Genomic DNA, 21095 nt, shown 5'->3' with positions numbered 1-21095 from the left:
TGTTATTTATAGCAAATTGAGATGAAGTGACACAGTTGCTGTGTCAATCAACATTCCCTCCAGTTCTATTTGAAACTACTCTGTATTATTTCAATTTCATCACTGTCTGTCTTTTCGTGTAAGGTATGTAGAGATCTGAGAAAGCACGGTGCAAAGTGGGGCTAGGTATGGGGAAAACAGGCATCAATGTTTCTGTGTGGTTCTCCAAAGCCTGGAGTTCTTTCCCATGGAATTCGTAACACAGCTATAGCCATGATACATATAAATGACTTCAAGTAAGGCAGTATGAATCTTGCTTAGTTGATTAAATGGCAAAATATTTAAAAAGATAAGTTTAAAGGGTTACCTGAGAATGGAATTTGTGAGCACAAGGCAAAACTGAGAGGTTTTCTGGAGAGAGATTCTCATGACAAATCACACAAGGCTCCTTTTCTTCCTCCTCTTCATCCTAGGGAAAATACACACAGAAGGCCCAATTCAGCTCCTTTCTTTCTCCCAAATTTAAATGTATTTAGAATCAACAGTCTCATTCTCACCAAATTATTGTCTCCTTCCCATGTGGCAGGCCCTTGTGAACTAAGGGGCCTCCAGGCTGGTTTGGGGGGCTGGGCGGCATTAGACTGTGGAGGAGTGTGGCTGGGTGAAACACAGTTACCATTTGGCACAGATTTTCCTTGACTCTGAAAGTAAGAATATTATACTTTTTTTTTCAGAAGTGTTCAAAAACAGGAAGAATTGGTAGGATAGCATAGAAAATAGGGTACAGTGAGAATTAGCAAAAGGATAAAGGTCAATTAGATTTGTGAAAAATCCTGAAATAAAATGTTAGTAATATTACTTGTATACTCAAAGCCAAGTTAAAAACAACTCTATATGCCCTTTTAATTAAAACAAGTCTTTACAAAAATTAGAAATAATGTCTTCCTTTAGAGTCAAAGTAACCTAGAATCAATTCCAAGAGGATCATTTTTATTCGAGAATGATCAGGTAGTATTTCAAAAAGACTTCCTATACCATTTAAGTTGAAGTTCAATTTTTAATAGATGTTTAATGTGATTACAGGCTATTGGAACAGACATGAAGATAATTAAGACTGCTAACTACCTGATACAGGTTTGTTTTTGTTTTTGTTTTTTACCTGTGATCTCTTGGGGTCAATAAATTGGGAAATCTTGTACACAATTTCATCAAATGTCAGTCCAGATAAGGATTTCCCACGAATGTCCTTCAATTTCCGTAAGAAATCCGTAAGCTCCTTTCTGGAAGAGGTCAAATAAAGAGCAGTGGTGATTTTTCCTACTGCCTTGAGGGCATGCCCTCCATACAAGTTACAAAATCCTATCATATGATGGGTATGTAGAATAGAGATGTGGCCCTTTAGGTCTCTGATCTAAAGTCTACCTAAATTTATCTTAAACCAAAATGAAAACTCAAGTTTATTTAATATTTATTCTTTCCAAAAAAGAACTTTAACTGTTTTTGAAAACTTACTGTATGAAAATTGAGGTTATCTACTTACTTATGTACTAAGCTCTTTATATCATGTCTCTAACTGCTCTTACTCAGGACTAAAGTACTCCTTTTAACTTGGGTTACTATAGGTCTCTTTTCTGTGTTAATATTTAATCTTTGTTTTGTTTCTGAGTTTTACAAAATTAAAACTGAACAGAGAAGCTAGAAGACACATTAAAATAATGTAGGTTTCTTTATCACACAATCAATACATTCCTTTTCAAATCCCATATTCCGTTGACTCAAAGTCTGTATACATTTTTGGTAGGATAGAATAGGATGAAATATTTTCTTTCCCAAATGAAGTGTCAGGTCATCAGCCTGGTAAACTACCTTGGATTACTATTCATTTTATACATTTTATATGTACATATACTTATAACTGTATTACAGTTCTATTTTCATTGTTCACTATATTTAGAAAACTGTAATTCTGAAGCATAACAATATGTTCATTAAATAAAAGTGTTAGCCTTCAAATGAAAATACTGGTTAAAAACTGGAATTATTTCCTTAAATACAAAAGGATAAAAAACTTCATTTCTGGAGAAGAAAAATATCTTTCTGCTAAAGTCAGAACTGTGAAAACCACAGCAAAATAATTATTTCTTGCATTTAACTGTGTTCCCTAACAAAAACTAAGAGCCCTAAATAAAATTAAGGAAATAGGAAAGTAAAACCTGATGTTTGGGCTTATATATAAGCATACAATCAAAATTCATTTTGGAAAGAGGTTATTAATTATTGTAACTGGTGGCATTAAAATTGGATAGGCTTATGACTAGTTATACTTTTTAGTAAATGAGCAAACCTAAATTTAAAAATCTATTCTGTCATAATTTAAGACTAATATATTTAGTGAAGAGGCTTAGCATTTATATTGAACACTATCCCTTTAAATTTCATTTTCCTTACCAAGGCAATGGAAAAGAAATATATTTGTGTGTATGTTTGTTTCATTCCCCTAATTATGGTGGTGGAAAACGTAGAGTATGATCTGTACTCACAACTAAATAAAAATTAAGGTACCTGGTTTGTTGTGGAAAAGCAGTTTTCAGCCTGTCTATAATCCTCTCCCAATTCATCATGGGGGGGTCACTTCCCAGACCTGCACTGGGAGGAGGCCCAGCGTCTCCCACAGGCGCCGGTACAGTCCAGGCTATACCAGTCATCTGAAAGGAACGCAGAGTTATAACCCATCAGCTTTAGTTATTAGGAAGTAACATTCCATGACAACATGGTATTTCCATACCTCAGAAAATGGGTAGAATGAAGAGGAAGAATATCGACCTATACATTCCCTTTTTAGAATTTTTTAAAAAATTTAACTAGCACAATAATACTTCTTGTTTTTAATTACCCTTATTTTGAAAAGGAGACATGTGTGTCTCCGTAATTGAAGAAATTACAGAAATACAGAGTATTTACTGCTGTATTTTAGAATAGTAAAGAAACAACTAGTGTGCTAACAGGGGAATGAGTGAATTATAGCATATTTAATCAGGTCCTTAGAAACATATCTATATATCTGAGAAGAAGACATGCCCATGAAAGGTTTTTGTTTGGTTTCATTTGGTTTTGGTTTTTTTGAGAGAGAGGGGGAACATGCACATGCATGCATGAGCAGGGGAGAGGAAGAGGGAGAGAGAAAGAATCCTAAGCAGACTCCATGCCCAGTGCTGAGTCTGATGCAGGGCTCGATCTCACAATTGTGAGATCATGACCCGAGCCGAAATCAAGAGTCGGACACTTAACCAACTAAGCCACCCAAGTGCCCCATTATGTTTCATTTTTTTAAAAAGTCTGTGGTATAGTATTTATGGTAGGGCTCATTTTTATATTAAATTAAAAAAATACATATGCATAGAAAAGGGCTCAAGTTATAAACAATCTGTAAACTGATTATTTCCTAGGATTTAACTGCAAAATAATTTTACTTTCTACTTTGTATATTTCTGTTATTTGCTTTATGATTTAAAAAAAATTTTTTTTTACTTACATCCAAATTAGTTAGCATATAGTACAACAATGATTTCAGGAGTAGATTCCTTAGTGCCCCTTACCCATTTAGCCCATCCCCCCTCCCACACCCCCTGCAGTAACCCTCTGTTTGTTCTCCATATTTATGAGTCTCTTATGCTTTGTCCCTCCCTGCTTTTATATTCTTTTTGTTCCCTTATGTTCATCTGTTTTGTCTCTTAAAGTCCTCATATGAGTGAAGTCATATGATATTTGTCTTTCTCTGACTAATTTCACTGAGCATAATACCCTCCAGTTCCATCCACATAGTTGCAAATGGCAAGATTTCATTCTTTTTGATTGCTGAGTAATACTCCATTGTGTGTGTGTGTGTGTATACACACACACACCCCACATCTTCTTTATCCATTCATCCATCGATGGACATTTGGGCTCTTTCCATACTTTGTCTATTGTTGATAGTGCTGCTATAAACATGGGGGTGCATGTGTCCCTTCAAAACAGCACACCTGTATCCCGTGGATAAATGCCTAGTAGTGCAATTACTGGGTCATAGGGTAGTTCTATTTTTAGTTTTTTGAGGAACCTGCATACTATTTTCCAGAGTGGCTGCACTAGCTTGCATTTCCATTTTTTATGATTTTTCTAATTATAAAAGTAGTTTATGCTATAGTTGAATTTTCAAAGAAATAAAGATGAGACCACTACTAGAATGTCTGCCCCATGTCTCATGAATGTTACAGACAAAGGTGGTATGCAAGTTGTAGTGACACCTCTGAGCCATGAAACCATCAGTTTTGCCATATGTTATGGCATTTCTTCTTAGAAACTTTAAGATTCTAATTAATATCAGGAAGTGAACACTTTTAGCTGATTACTAGGATAATTATAAACATGACAACTTTTACCTAAGGCTTTACAGGTTATTTTCAAATATAAGATTACTCATGAAAGATTAGCAATTACTAACAGCTACTGAAGTAACTCCTACAAAGCCTACTTAGAGGAGAAAACTGCCCAGACATCTGGGTTTGCCTTAGTGTCAACCTTTTCCCCAGGAATCAGAAAATAATCTTATTAGGTTGAGGTACTTCAAAGTTTTCAATAAGGGTGTGTGTGTGTGTGTGTGTGTGTGTGTGTGTATGTACACACACACAAAACTATCTTTAATATAATGATGGGGGAGCAAACCACATGAACAACACTGTGATATCATGGGGAATAAAGAGATGTGGTACTCAGTTAACATGTTAAGGTCTATGTACATATTCATTAGCAGAGTCAGCCTCTGCAAAAATAAAGAGTCCATCTGACTATATATTTCAAAGGGAGACTATTTATAGGTATAAAAAACTGATAAGAATGTGCTTATGGAAAGTCAAGATTAGAGAATTTTCCTTAGTTAATTAACATCAATCTTCTGGGACAAGATTTTTTTTTATTAAAAAACATTTACCTTTGCCAAGATTACAACTAATAATCCTGGTCATTTAAATTTTCTCTATTGCCTCTTCAGGTTTGGATAAGGCTTATCTGGCTAGTTGTAGCTAGGAGGACGATTCATCACTTTATAGTATATTCCAAGGTGATGCAAATTATATTCTGTTTGTGTGCTACTATACATATGTGTGTGTATGTTTGTATAAATAAAGTTTTTCTTTAGCTTTGTGGCATAACTTTGTTATGAATTGGCTTCTTTGCTTTCTAATTACCCATCAAACATGCTAAATATAAATTATCTATTAAAAATATTAATCTACCCTATATTGTTGCTATTATAGAAGCAAAACTATAAAATCCTATAAGGACTGTCTACTATAAAAAGGTATTTATCTTTGTCTCCAGAAGCTAAACCAGTATCAGCTAACAAAATAATATATGGAATGCTCTTAGCACAACACTTCAAATGGAACTATTCATTCACCTGTCATTCAGCTATCCTCCCCTCCACTACTACCACCACCATCACCACCTATCAAATAAACAGAACACATTCATTCACGAAGTCTACTGTGGTGATAACAACTATTCCACCAAAAAGGGATCTGTACCAGCGGAGCTCTAGGTTGGCCAGGTGCAGAGATGACTCCAGGGCAAACAGCAGGCATCTGAGGAACAGTGAGTATGGGTCTAAAGAAAGATTCTTTCATAAGAGGTCTTCCCAAGAACTGCTGCATCTAAAATAGAAAAGGTTAAAAAAAACAAAAACCCAATACATTTATATATTAAATAGGCAATGATCTAAATTCATAGAGCAATGTTTGGGGGAAAACAGTTTGAAATCTAGATACAAAGCACTAGCATTAGAATTGGTGTTGTCATAACAGTTAAATGTATGCATTTTTGGAAAAGCTAAGGGTAGTGAATATACAAAAGAGCAGAGAGAGAAGAGAAGTGAGTTCTAGTCTCTCTTTCTACCTGGCTGGGTAACCAGGGATGCCAAGTTACTAATCTATAAAGCAGAGGGTTATTAGGTTAAGTAATTTTTAAAGTTCCCTCCCAACTATAATAATATAGGACTATGCTAAGTGGCTCCTCAATGAGTACTGTCCACATTGATGAATAATACTGATACTCAGAAATTATAAAGGACCAAAGCTGACTATAGAAAATATTACTTTCCTTGGTTACGCATTGCAGGGAACTTGTATCACCTGATGGATTTTGACTTTATGGTTAGCTCCAATGAGAGCAGAAAGCTGAAGTGCAGTGGGCCTGGGGCATAAACCCCCTTACAATGACTTGTAGACACGCTTATAGGTGTTACTGCACCTTCCAGGGGGCTGTGGAAAGCTAGCCCTTCTTAGCATCTAGCAATGGGATGGATACCTTACTGACTAGACTACAGAAGAGGACAGATTAAGTTTCTACTATGTGCCAAGTCTAGCACTGGCATAAACAGAAATTCAAATATTTTTTGAATTGGAAAAAAAAATGAACATCAACACAGATCATAGATTGATAGGGAACAATAAAATGAATACATGAGGTTTACACCGGATTCTTATTTAATAGCACTAAAGGAAAGACATTGTGTATATCATTGTCTATAAGGTACTCTTGCTAAAAATACTGAACCTGATTTTAAGCAACCGTCTAGATCTAATCAACAGTTTATAGAAAACAGAACATGTACAATGACATCACAAGGATGCAATCAATTAAATCAATAATGTGGGAATTTGAACTTTTTTAACAAATAAATGACATGAGTAAAAGAGAGGGGGGAGGGTAGCTGCTAGAGATTTAAAGAACAATGAGCCACATGCGAAGTTTAAACTTTATTTGAATTGTTTTTAAAAATAAGTTATTAAAAGAGTAATTATAATCAAATTGGAAATATTGCAAATTAGGTAAGAAAAAGACATTTTTAAGGCAATTGGGAAATATAAATTTTAACTGGATTTTAGATATTAAAATTTTTAATTTTCTTAGGTAAAAAAATGGTGATACCATTATATCTAATAATAATATCTAATGGATATTAGATATTAAATTTTTTAATTTTCTTAGGTAAAAAAATGGTGTTATCATTATATCCAATAATAATAATATCCTCATCTTTTAGGATGAAGTATACATGGATGAGATTATATGATATGTACTTTAAAATATCCCAGTAGGAAGAAGAGGATGACATGAAACAAGATTAACAAAATGTTGGCTCTCTTAGTTCACAGAGGTTCATTATACTATTCTATTTTTGTGTTTCAATTTTCATAATGTAAAGTTTTTAAAGAATGAACGGATGGTGGGTATGAGTCAGTATTCCTGCTCTCTTTGCAGACAGCCACTACCTAATACTACTTGGGAGAATTAGATAGCCAGGGTACAAAACCCAAGATATAATAAAAACATATAAAAAATACTGGGTTAAACTGGGAAGAGTACCCCTTATTTCAGATTTCTCAGGTTAGACTACTATACATTTAAAGCCTGTTGACTATTCTTTATAATACTAGGATCTCAGAGATAGATGAACTCTTTGTATGTATGTATGTATGTATGTATGTATGTATGTATATTTCAAGTTTTTATTTAAATTCTAGTTAACATATAGTGCATATTAGTTTAAGGAATATAATCTAGTGATTCATCACTTACATACATACCCATAGATGTATTTTAGTAACCAGGTCATCTAGTATAATTTCCTGGTGTTATACATGGAAAAAACAAAGTCCAGCATAGCTGATTTTTCCAAGAATAACATAGTTATTCAGAGAGTTAGGACTTAAACCCAGATCTCTAGTATGTTTCCATTGAATAATCTTAACTTACGGCAAATAGCATCGTTACATTTCTAGCATTTGCACTCTCAAACTGTTCTACTAATGTTTAGTGGTCGCTGATGCTTGCACTTGAACACAACTGTTAGTTTTGATCAAACACAGCGGTGATGCTAGTTAGGAAGCACAAAAGATACACATGTACCTCTCAGATGTTAGCAGAAGGACGCACAGAGCTTAACTGCCAGTGGGGTTTTCCCTTGACTAAACCTGGGTTAAGCCCCATCAGACATAAGAAAGCCTTCAAAGTGATGAGGATCTAGAGGTCAAAGTTTAACTACATATGTCAGCTATGGAGTTATCACTGGTATCAGACAGCTTGTGCTGATCTGGTTTCAAGAAACTTCAAAGAAAACTCTGTATGTGGCTTCGGAGTCTCTGGAGCCATTTTATATTTAGAGTTATCGGAGAGTTTAACTACAACCTATAGGTGGTAGTTTGAAAATGGGCAGAAAGCAGTTTCTAGAAATCATACAAGCATATGTGTTACTTCCTGTAGAACTACAAGGACTCTTTGGATTTCTCCATCATTTGCATATAATATTTCTTATCGGGGTAATTGAGTATGATGAAGTTCCAAGCCTAGAATAATAATGTTCATAATGTAGTGCTCCTATAAAAACTGAACTAAAAATATAAAAGGCAATACTGCATTCTAAAGACCATGGTGTACACCATATAATGCTTTTAGCTTTGGATTCTGTTTTTGAAACACAGTGTAACTCCACACAATTCACATAATTTTCAAGTTCTCTGATACACTCAACTATTTACAGAAATAACATTTTCAAAGTTCTACTACAAGCAGAAGTGCTGGGGTTGAAAGTGACTGGCCACTAAATATCTCACACCTTACTCCTTTTCCTATTCCCAGATGTGTTTTGATAATAAAAATGATCACCTAATGGCTCTTTCCTGAAAGGTCTTTTGAAAAGCTGTGTGAATTTATTGGGTTAAGGTACTATGTTTCCCAGAAGGATAATATAAATAGTCCAACAGAGAGATAGCTGATTGAGACTCACTGATTCCCAGCAATAAGCAGGAAAGGGGCATAAATGGAAGCTACTAAAGGTAGAATAGGGATAAAAGCTAAGGAACAGAATGTTCAAAGTAGAAGTGGAGGGGTGAAGTCTAAACTGCTAGGGTACTATACTGAGATGGTTTAGTCATCTAGGGGTAACCTGAGAGCATTGGGAATTCTGCCCATCCATCAGTTTTTTCTTACCTTACAGGTGAGATTGACAGGATGAATGAGAATACATTACCTCTTTAGCTACCAAATACATCACTAAAATCCAGTGATACACCTATGTATTGGCGTGGCTAAGCCAGTCAACTAGTTATATCATCTGGAAATAATATAGCAGGAATAGACATAATTACAAACAATATGCACAGTATGTGCCTATTCTAGTTTGAACACACATTAAACATATAGCCCTTAGCACTTCATCAAGATGAAGATGGCAATTTTTCAAAATGTCCCATTTCTTACCAGTATGTCAGGATTAGGTGGTGGTGGAGGAAGCTGGATTGGAGGTAGGGTACTCAAGGCAAACCCTTGCTTCACCTTGTTAATTTGTTCATTGTACTGTGTCTAGTAGAACAAGAGAAACAATATTTTAGCGCAAAATAAACCTCAAAGAAATAGCATATGGGAATACTCGATGCAGTTTTGAATAATAAAACACACAACAGTGATTCTCAACCAATTATGTCAGAAATAACATAAAAACGATTTTTGACATAAAGTAATTCTATAACACACTATCCCCAAATGTACTGGCAAGATACAAAGACACATAATTCACAGATCCTATGATAATTCTTCAGTATTTCCATAATTTTCAGCCCCAAAATGGGAATCACTGATATAAAGTGAATAGTGTCTAAAGATTTAAGAAGCTGTAAGTAATATCGGGCTGATAAATATGGGAAAACAGTATTTGTAACGAAGAGTTGAGCTACTTGGCAAATGTTCACTTTAAAAACTGGAGGGGAAATTTTATGGAATACTCATTAAATATCCACATTTTGTTTATCTCAGAGTTATACCTCTAGTTTTCTCTAGTATTATATATACCTTTGTTTTATCGTCATGGATTTTGCCAAAACTAAGACTCCAATCTCTGAAGCTTAACTACATACTCTCAAAAGTTTTTGGCATTGTTACTTCACAGTATTATTTTGTAAACAACCCACAGAGACCAGAAAAGAAATAAAACATTAGAAACTTCACACAGAAGACCTGTGCATGAAAGAAGACAAAGATGTAGCTGCTCTTGTGAGGCCAGTGAGTAAACCCAACAGAAATGCTAAGCATCACTGAAGACCTCATAACAAGAGTCTTGGAAAGAAACAGTCAAGACGGCCACCGGAAAAGCTGGACAAATAGGTAATGCTCTGAGGCAGTTGTCACAATTAAATGTCATTGTTTTGCTAGCAGTGTTGTGAAATCACAAAACACTGAACATTATATATTTACCTGAAGATATAAATACAAAAATATCCTAAGGCCAAATGAAGAAATTATTAAATATTCAGTAGGTTACCTCTTTAGATTACGTTAAGCATAGTCCTAATTCTATTAAATAATGAATAAATATTTCGCATTATGGAATAAGAACATAAAATCTAAGACTGAAAACCAAGACAGGTCTGCTTGATTGTCCTTTTAATTATATAAACACAGAATTACTCAGACCAAGTTATGACAATTATTTTTGATTAGAGCAGAATCAGCTTTGGAATTCTAGGAAAATTAGGTGTGAAGCACAATTTTTGAGTTCCTTTATTGTACGAAGGACTTGAAAGACCTGAAAAACCCACATGTATTAGCCTACGATTCTGTCTACAATCAACTACATGGAAATGTCGATCTTAAACCTTAAAAAGGCATAAATTGTAATAACTGAAAAAAAACATGTTCTTCCTTAAATTTCTCCAGTAATTGTTGTTAATGTTACATGTTTTCTTTATGTATATACCTCCTACAACATTCAATTTACTCTAAAGATACTTCAGCACTTACCCTGAGGAATGCAATCTTCTTTCTAACGTCTGTTACAATGGCATTCCAACTCTCTACTGCAGCCTTTAATTGAAGTGATTCCAGGTTACTGATGTAGGAAAGGAGACACAAGAGAAAATTCTTTCTTTTTATATACCACATAGGTCTCTAAAAATTTCCATTATATTCTTTAGCATGTATGTAAATAATATAAAACAGCAACAAAATTACCTCCGACACCAACAATTACCTCAAATGGGCACAAAGTTGTATGGAAGGGTTTGGTTATTAAAAATAAAACAAAGACGGGGAATATATTTTCTTTTTCAAGAGCAAATACAACTTCTGCTTCCACAACACCAAGTGTTTTTCTATCGTGGCAATATTTTTTAGGACATATGAAATCTTTACGCAGGAATCCCTCTGTTGAAGTAAGGAAGCAGAGAAGGCCGAACAGGGAAATGCCCTAGCCATCAAAAGCAAGAGCATCCTTCCAGATGCTGAGTCCTCTTGGAAGCAGGTTTTAGACTATCTTCACAGTAGCCCTGACATCCCAGGGCCATATGTGGCCTATCAGCTCTTGTGCAAATTCCTAAAAGATACCCTTATGGGAGGGCAAATCAGAAAGAACTACCTCTTCTGCGAGGATGAATTAGACTGCTGCCTCGATGCAGTGCATAAACTACACAAACACAGCAGCTCTGCCAAACATGCCCACCAGATGACTTAAGTAGGAACAGCTTTGAGGTGTGGAAGGTCTGCCATCTCTAGAAGAGATTTCATGAGGCCTTTCAAAAGGCTCTATTAAAATATCCCCACCCCAGTGTCACCCAGCACACCAGTTTTAAAAGCAGAATAAGTTATCACTGAGATCATCTTATACAAAGAGGCTTGATAATATTTTAGTTTATAGAGTGCCCCTTCTCCCTCTAGCAAGCAAAGATAGACTGATCACTTACAACAGTGCTTCCCGGACCCGAATGCACATCAGTATATCCTGGGAATCTTGCTAAACATCAGAGATTCTGATTCTTTAGAACTGGAGAATAATGATGATCATTAAAATGATCATCATTAAAAAAATAATGATGCCTTGGTCCCAGAAATTCTAATTTAGTTAATTCTTTAAGCATGAAGGTATACTCCATAAAATTATAAATTTAAGGACAGTCTCATGCAACCTGCCCCAAATTTAAAAAATCACTTATTATCACACAGCAAGAAATTGGCTTTAACTTAGGATTTCAGGTGTTAATACTGATCTTTCCCTCAATGTATTCCAAAAGTATATAAAATCAAGCATTAGAAGAGAAATCTATTAGAAAAAAGGTTTTCCACTTAGAATCCACCCCGTTTTGTAAATATCTAGTCTGGATGCATGTTTCTGAGATTTTTCATCTACTTCACTTCAGGGGAAGGGAAAAATTTGTCCGCAGCTATTACTGTGCTCAGATTTCTCAGTGCTTCGGGAAAAGCAACCAAGCAAAAGTATCAAAGTGACTAAATGAATTTTGAGGTTTAAAAAAAATAAGGGTTTGTTTACTCCAAAGACTCTGGTGTCTTACATGTAAAACACAGATTATGTTTGACCTCAAAGCCTCTTGTTAGTATCTCTGAGATAAAGAAGCATTAAGGAAGAGTAAAATGTTACCTTGCCGCCATGTGAGTCACCCTGGCAAGCTGACTGAGGCATTCCTTTTCAGTCTGCTCTAGGTGGAGCAGACCAAAATCTCTACGACACTGTAAGAAGTACACCTACAGATTTTTGAGAGAAAGACAAAGAAGTTGAAGGTGTCCTTGTAAATGAACACGTTGTTTTCTAAATCATTTCTAGTAAAGGTGAAGCTATTTTTCAATCTCTTCCAGCACCTGAGCCTCTTGACCATCCATAATACATTAGAAAAACTCTAATTCTGCAACTCTAACTTTTTTAGTCAATGGTTACTGAGTTGGTAACCATTCCAGAACATTAGTTTTTCAAGCTTGAACATACCCTGGTATCATCTGAGAAACTTTAAAAAAAAATGGTGCCTTGGTCCCAGAAATTCTAATTTAATTGATACCAGGTAGAGCCTGAGTGCTAGGATTTTTTAAAGTTCTCAGGTAACTCTACTATGCAGCAAAGTTTAAGAAAACTCAAAAGAATCCTGCTATTTGTTTTGTTTTGTTAATTGAGGAAGGGATCAGAAAATAATAAGACCACACAGGAGGAGCATGCAGTCCAAATGGACTTTGGGAGGTCAATGGGTCCCATGTCTCCCCCACAGCAGGAATTCCTTCGGCACCATTACTGTTGCATGGTTACTTGGCCTCTGTTTTTTCTCAGTAATCACTCAATATTCACTGAAAGTAGATTATATTCTTGGACAGCATTAAGGGTTTATAAAATTAATCATGCAAGCAGAAAGAAACTTTCTGAGTAAAAGCAGTGAGAAACAAAATATACAAACTTGAGCTCTTAAAGTAATCTGAGGGTTTGGTTTTTCAGTTATAGCTAGCATTTTACTCTCCAGATTATTTTTGGTTCAGGTATCATTCCTTGATTGTTGACCTCCAGATTCCCAATTATTCTGCTAAAGAATAGAGCTCACCCATGACAGAGGTAGGAAGATATATAATCCTTTTAATGTTAGTGAACTCTCTAAAAATTTTTAGAGCGTTTGATATAAAACATTTTATATCAAGTTTGAATATCTATAAATAAAAATTACATCCATACAGATAATCAATCACATATCTTTTAGAAGAGACCCTAGTTGTGGTGTTCTAAGTTAACTTAGAACAAACTGTGAGTGACATTCTGGGGGTCTAGAAGGTAAGTTGGTTTTGAAATTGGGAGTGTATGATGTATATGTGTTTTGGGAAGATCTACATAGGAACTAACAAAGAAAGGAGATATTATCTCCAGCAGCAGTAAAATGTTATTCTTATAAACTTGGCTTAGTGACCTGGCTTCATGAGAATTTTCCCAAAATGTGTGTATTTCCTATATATACTGAAGCAGACCAATCTTCTGAAGTCATCTGGGGGAGGAAAACAACATAAAGTCATCAACAATGAAGTAATCATGTATAAAATTGCAATGAGTCAAAGAGCACAAAAGTTGGAGTTATGTTTTCTGGCTGGTCCTAAGATGACTTATTTGTTTATTCAGAAATAAGGTTTTTTTTTTCAATTCTTTAGTATACTAGTATACAAGGAAAACTTCCCTCCCCAACCCCATCTCTCTCTCTCTCCTTATTTATGTATTTATGTATTTATGTATTACCTCAGCTGTTAAAGCTCTGCTAGTTTCTGCATTCAGTTTGTTTAAGTATGTTTTAATTGTGCTTTCCAGATTATGCTTCTCCATTTCCCACTGAGATCTGAAATATATGACCATTAAAGAATTAACAACACTGCAGCAAGGATAGACTTTTCTACCTTATTCAGGAGGGAGAAAGATACAAAACTATTCAATGAGTAAGAAATAATTTCTTGTAAACTTTTACAGCATATAAAACTAAGAGAAGAGGGGCGCCTCGGTGGCTCAGTGGTTAAGCGTCTGACTTCAGCTCGGGTCATGATCTCAAGGTTCGTGAGTTCGAGCCCTTCGGCTCAGGTCATGATCTCAAGGGTCGTGAGTTCAAGCCCTGCGTCGGGCTCTGTGCTGACCACTCAGAGCCTGGAGCCTGCCTCAGATTCTGTGTCTTCCTCTCTCTCTGCCCCTCCCCTGCACATGCTCTGTGTCTCTCATAATAAGTAAATGTTAAAAATTTTTTTTTTTTAAAGCAAGAGAAGACATTTACTTAACCCTTACTGTTATCCTTTACTATTAAGAGTGCAGAAGTTTTAAAGTTGTCAATATAGGGGCTATGATTTAAAACTTGGCTCTGAGAGGCACCTGAGTGGCTCAGTTGGTTAAGCATCCGACTTTGGCTCCGGTAATGATCTTGCAGTTAGTGGGTTTGAGCCCCGTTCATGCTATGTGCTGACAGTTCAAAGCCTGGAGCCTGTTTCGGATTCTGTGTCTCCCTCTCTCTCTGCTATTCCTCTGCTCACACTTTCTCTCTCTCTCTCTCTCTTAAAAATAAATAAACATTAAAAACTTTTTTTTAATGATAAAAAAAATAAAACTTGGCTCTGAAATAAAGTTGTCCGACGATGAATCTGATTTCTGAAACTTAATAAATGTGAAACCTTGGGCAAGTTACTTAACTTCTCTATACCTCAGTTTCTTTGCATGTGAAAATGGAGAATACTGTAGTAATTACCTCAAAGACCTGTTGTGAAAATTCATTCAGATAACATACATAAAAATATTTTGTGTTTAATACACATTAAGTACTAAATAAATGTAAGCTATTATTATTTATAAATTTCACATAAAGTTTCTATAACCTTTCTGTATCCCCAAATAGCAACTACAAAAGGTTTTTATTATCCCTGCCATCACTGCATTAAAATATTGTACTGGTTGCCTCAGTCCTCACATTCAACACCTTAGAATGAAAACAAATCCTACAGCTTGAGAGGGAGAGAGGGAGATGATGAGGACATTATTTATGAAGGACATTATGGAGAAAGACTACCTATAAGGTTTGACTTTTTCCCATCCCATTTCAGATTCCTACACCTGAGCCCCAAATTCTAAAATTTTTGTTTAATGTTTATTTCTTTCTGAGACAGAGAGAGACAGAGCATGAGTGGGGGAGGGGCACAGAGAGAGGGAGACACAGAATCAGAAGCAGGCTCTAGGCTCTGAGCTGTCAGCACAGATACCGACACGGGGCTCAAACTCACAAACCATGAGATATGACCTGAGCCGAAGTCAGTCGCTCAACCGACTGAGCCACCCAGGCGCCCCACCTGAGCCCCAAACTCTAGAGCACACAACCTAAATTATGACTTTAAAGGAAACAAATGGAATTTGTAATAGGGATGTTTCCAAAGGCTATCCTCATTGTTTAATTATTAGAAACACTTGGATACTTGCATACTTAACAAACATTAATGAGAAGCTTGATAAAACAATACACTGTATTGTTAATACCACTAAGGCTACAGTGTTTTCAGGGAAAAAAAATATTCAAGGACATATATTAATTCAACCAAAGTGAATTATTATGCCATTGAATATTGTACAAAATTGCCTACAAAAACAAGAGAAAAAATTAAAAACTTTTGTGTTTTAAAGCACATTATCAAGAACGTAAAAAGACAACTCACAGGATGGGAGAAAATATTTGCAAATCATGTATCTGATTAAGGACTTATATCCAGAACATGTGTAGAACTCTGAAAACTCAACAAAAGACAACCCAATTTAATGCATAGGGGCACTTGTACCCCAATGTTTATAGCAGCACTTTCAACAATAGCCAAATTATGGAAAGAGCCTAAATGTCCATCAAATGATGAATGGATAAAGAAATTGGGGTTTATATACACAATGGAATACTACGTGGCAATGAGAAAGAATGAAATATGGCCTTTTGTAGCAACGTGGATGGAACTGGAGAGTGTGATGCTAAGTGAAATAAGCCATACAGAGAAAGACAGATACCATATGTTTTCACTCTTATGTGGATCCTGAGAAACTTAACAGAAACCCATGGGGGAGGGGAAGGGGAAAAAAAAAAAAGAGGTTAGAGTGGGAGAGAGCCAAAGCATAAGAGACTCTTAAAAACTGAGAACAAACTGAGGGTTGATGGGGGGTGGGAGGGTGGGGAGGTGATGGGCATTGAAGAGGGCATCTTTTGGGAAGAGCACTGGGTGTTGTATGGAAGCCAATTTGACAATTTCATATATTAAAAAATAATAAATAAATAAATAAATAAATAAATAAATAAATAAATAAATAAAATTTAAAAAATGGCCTAAGGATTTGAATAGACATTTCTCCAAGTAGATACACAAATAGCCAACAGGCACATGAGAAATATTCAACATATTTAATCATTAAGAAAATGCAAATAAAAAACCACCATGATCAACTACTTCACATCCACTACAATGAGTAAAATGAAGACAGATAATCTAACAAGTATCTGTGAGGATGTGGAGAAAGCAGAACCCACATGCATTGCTGGTGGGATTGTAAAATGTGCAGTTACTTGGAAAATAGTTTGGTAGTTCCTCAAAAATTTAACCAGAGTTTACTACATGTCTCGGCAATTCCACTCTTAGGTATACACCCAAGGGAACTGAAAACCTTATGTTCATACAAAAATTCACTTACAGATGTTCATAACAGTATTATTCATAATAGTGAAAAAAAGGAAACAAATGTTCATCTGCTGATGAAAAGGTCAACAAATTTTAGTATATCCCTACAATAGAATATTATTTACCCATAAAAAGGAATGAGTACTGATAACATGCTACAATATGGATGAACCTGGAGAACATTAAGTTAAAGAAGTTAATCATAAGAGGGTATTTATTATACAATTATATGAAATGTCCAGAATAAGGCAAATCCAGAGCAACAAATGATAGATTAATGACTGCCAGAAGCTGGGGGAGGGGAAGAGGAGTGATTTCTAATGTATCCAGAATTTCTTTAGGGGGATAAGAATGTTCTGAAATCATACAAAGGTGATGGTTGTATACCTCTGTGAACATCCTAAAAGTCAATGAATTGTATAACTTAACACAGTGAATTTTATGCTATGTTTACTGAATCTAAGTTCCCAAAAAGTTACCTATAGGCAAAAATATGTCAATGAGAATAAAACTCAGCCAGTTTCATAAAACAGTCACACCTAGCACTATTAAGCGATAAGAACACATAAGCTCTAGTCCCTGGCAAGCTTATTGCGGCACTACAACTTTGCTCATCTAATCTCCCTCAGCAGTTTTCTAGGGCCAGAACTAAGGCAAATATATGTCCCAATTTGCCTAGGGCACTTCCAATTTATAACTGTTGTCCCAGTGTAATTATTAATAATGCTAATGCTCAATTTTATGCTCTAAAGTGCCCCAGTTTGGATAATAAATTATACGGCTACCCTGGCCAGAACATGCTGAGTGGAATACCTAAGAGTTTCAGAGATGCACATACACTAAACCAAATCAACAACCAAGTTTGTACCTTTTCATGGAAAGTTGCTCCTTAAGATTCTTAATTTCATTATCTTTAGCGTGGCTCTGACGCTGTAATCTAAGAAAAAATGTAAGTCATAAATATTAGAAATTGTCATTAATACAGTCAGAACAGCTCTACTTGTAGCTGAGGAGGGACTAAATATGACCATTTTGAACCACAAATATTAAGCCTGAAAATAGACTCCTACAACTAGACCTTCTGCAATTTATCTTCCAATGTCTGATTTACTGACTTCCCAAAGAAAGTACTAAGGTCGAACCCCATCAATTAGAATAGTGCTAAAGAGAATTGTACCCCCACTTCAAAGACTCAGAAAAATGTCTTTAGCTCTTTGTACCTTAGTTTACCCACTAGAAAACACCAATGGTATGTTTTAATTTTCTAGGCCCGTGATAGAACTGGTAACTTTAACTTGATTACAAAGTTATTATGTCAAGTCATACAAATTCATACAAACTATTAAAGGGTTAAAGTCTGAAAGAAACCTGATATTAAATATAAAAATAAAGAGGCTGTGTGCAAATAAGAATTTTAATTAAAATAGTAAATTATAACAGGGGAGTCACCGACATCACCTAATCATGGGAAGACTGGGTAAAAATAAATCAGAAAACATCATTTGCAGTTAGCTTAAATATTAATATGCAAGAAGCTACTACGAGAAGTGAAAAGTAATACTTTTTAGTTGATGTATGTTCACAAACCATCTCTGATACTCCTTCATTTTGTTGCTGTATTTCTTCTCCTCACAACTAAGTTTTTACACTAACCCATTAATTTGCTACAATATGAAGACATTTACAGCAAAAGTCCATTTCTCGTTAAGTCTCTGATATGTTGAGACACTTGAGATACATAGGAATTCTGGTTAATATAAATTATTGGAATGATAGCCTTAAAACAATGACTTTTTTATTATTTTTAAATATATATTTTAACGTTTATTTATTTTTGAGAGAGAAAGAGACAGCACGAGCCAGGGAGGAGTAGAGGGAGAGAGTAACACAGAATCCGAAGCAGGCTCCAGGCTCTGAGCTCTCAGTACAGAGCCCCACACAGGGCTAGAACTCATAGACCATGAGATCATGACCTGAGCTGAAGTCAGATGCTTAACCGCCTGAGCCACCCAGGTGCCCTAAAACAATGACTTTAAATGTTGGTTGCATTGCTTACTATTAAATTTCAGAGATTACCCACTCACCTTTACTCCAAGCTTGTTAGAAGCTATAGAGACTTATAATCAATGTTCTATTGAACTAAAAATGCAATGAAAAGAAATCAGGTCTGTTTCTATACAAAAAAGATCATGTTCTCAAGTAAAGAATGAGAAAGACAAGCTTTGTTACTCAAGCAAGGTATGCGGGAGTATGTAGAGAGTTGAAAAAGAGGTAATAAGATTTTTTAAATTGACATCCTCCTTTCCTTTGTACGCCTCCATTTTGTCAATATTTTACCTAACTATAGTTTAGAGGGCAATAAAGAGTTGACAGAGCTTGGTGGGGAATTCAGAAGACCTGGATTCTCAAATAATAGAGGATAAGGTAGGCATAGTTTCTATCATCCAGCTTGGATAGGAAACAGCTATCTATGTTCAAGCAGTCATAACTTCTTAGTCCTATTTTCTCATGAATAACATTAGAGCAGGATTAGATGTTCTTTTCTGACAGATCTCAAGTTACTCTGGCTGGCTATCATGTTTCTTATATGGGTTTTACTGACAGCGTTACTTAACATTTATTAAGTGCTTATTGTAATTTGTGCAAAATATGTTGCTATTATATAAATCTTTCTGCTAATTCTGCAATTATCATCAACAAACATTTACCAAACATTTAGTGTAGGACTGACATTGAATTAGGCCAAAGAAAAAAGATTTCTTTGCTTTCTAATAAGTATCATGTTCTAAAGTAAAAGAAATCAACATTTTATAATTTAAAAATACTTATACATTTATCATATACTTTTGGGACATGTTCAAGTGAATAAAGCAAAGGCTTAAAAGCTATATGAGAACACACACTGTGCTTGCTCATGTTTCCGCTCAGCCTACATGCCCTGTGTTTTCTCCCATCTCATTCTATGTAGTCGAGGTTCAATACTATCTTCAATGAAGTTCTTCCTTATCACAACAATCAAAAGTACTCTTTTTACCCTACAAAATCCCTACTAAGTATAGCTCCACTTGACAGTTATTTACATGTACAGCTGGCCCTTGAACAACATAGGAGTTAGGATGCTGATAGCTATCCCTGACAAACGCAGTTGAAAATCTGTGTATATAACTTCTGACTCCCCAACAACTTTACTAATAGCTTACTGCTGACCAGCCTTACTGATAACATAGTCAATTAATACATATATTGTATGTTATATGTATTATATACTGTACTCTTACAATAAAAAGAAAATGTTACTAAGATCATAAAGACAAAATACATTTATGGTACTGTCCCATATTTAAAAATTTTGCATACAAGCAGACCCACATAGTTCAAATCCATGTTCAAGTGTCAACTGTACTTTTTTTTTTTTAAATTAAGCCTTTTGAGATCATCATAGATTAATATACAGGTGCAAGAAATAATAGAGAGAGATCCCATGCACCCTTTACTCATGTTCTTCAAATGTTAATGTCTTGAAGAACTACAGTATAATAACCAGTATTCTGAATAGTGATACAGTCAAGACACTGAACAGTTTTATCACAAACCTCATTTTGCTCCCATTCCCATTTCCTCCTTATAACCTTGGATCACTAATGTTTTCCATTTTCATCATTGTGTCATTTCAAAAATTTTGAGGGGTACCTGGGTAGCTCAGTCAGTTAAGCATCTGAGTTCAACTCAGGTCATGATCTCATGCCTCGTGAGTCCTGGCCCCACGTCAGGCTCTGTGCTGACAGCTCAAAGCCTAGAGGCTACTTCAGATTCTGTGTCTCCTCTCTCTCTGCCCTTCCCTCACGCATGCTTGCTAGCTCTCTCTCAAAAAAATAAACATTTAGGGGCGCCTGGGTGGCTCAGTTTGTTAAGCGTCTGACTTTGGCTCAGGTCATGATCTCACGGTTCGTGGGTTCGAGCCCTGAGTCAGGCTCTGTGCTGACATCTCCAAGCCTGGAAACTGCTTCTGATTCTGTGTCTCCCTCTCTCTCTACCCCTCCCCTAGTCATGCTTTGTCTCTCAAAAATAAATAAATGTTAAAAAAAAATTTTTTTGGT

The 21095-nt window shown here is 35.5% G+C and overlaps 1 protein-coding gene across 11 annotated transcripts in view; it reads right to left on the bottom strand.

Annotated features, from left to right (window-relative positions):
* Positions 1-21095, bottom strand: part of DZIP3 (DAZ interacting zinc finger protein 3) — a 131638-nt gene that overhangs the window by 36370 nt on the left and 74173 nt on the right. For all 11 annotated transcript variants that reach the window (XR_006207127.1, XM_042955181.1, XM_042955179.1 and 8 more), the window contains 10 exons: positions 17867-17935; positions 14060-14156; positions 12443-12546; positions 10813-10900; positions 9277-9378; positions 5544-5669; positions 2542-2684; positions 1139-1259; positions 537-680; positions 347-448 (listed from right to left, as the gene is read on the bottom strand). Coding sequence is in view for 10 of the 11 variants with exons in the window: in XM_042955181.1 (XP_042811115.1) it covers positions 347-448; positions 537-680; positions 1139-1259; positions 2542-2684; positions 5544-5669; positions 9277-9378; positions 10813-10900; positions 12443-12546; positions 14060-14156; positions 17867-17935 (1096 nt within the window). In the remaining variant the exon portion in view is untranslated. The remainder of the gene's footprint in view (positions 1-346; positions 449-536; positions 681-1138; positions 1260-2541; positions 2685-5543; positions 5670-9276; positions 9379-10812; positions 10901-12442; positions 12547-14059; positions 14157-17866; positions 17936-21095) is intronic.

This window comes from Panthera leo, chromosome C2, assembly GCF_018350215.1.
Source record: "Panthera leo isolate Ple1 chromosome C2, P.leo_Ple1_pat1.1, whole genome shotgun sequence".
In the NCBI taxonomy this organism is placed as follows: domain Eukaryota; kingdom Metazoa; phylum Chordata; class Mammalia; order Carnivora; family Felidae; genus Panthera; species Panthera leo.
Note: the sequence above shows the minus strand (reverse complement) of the source record. Positions and strands in the feature narration are given on the sequence as shown.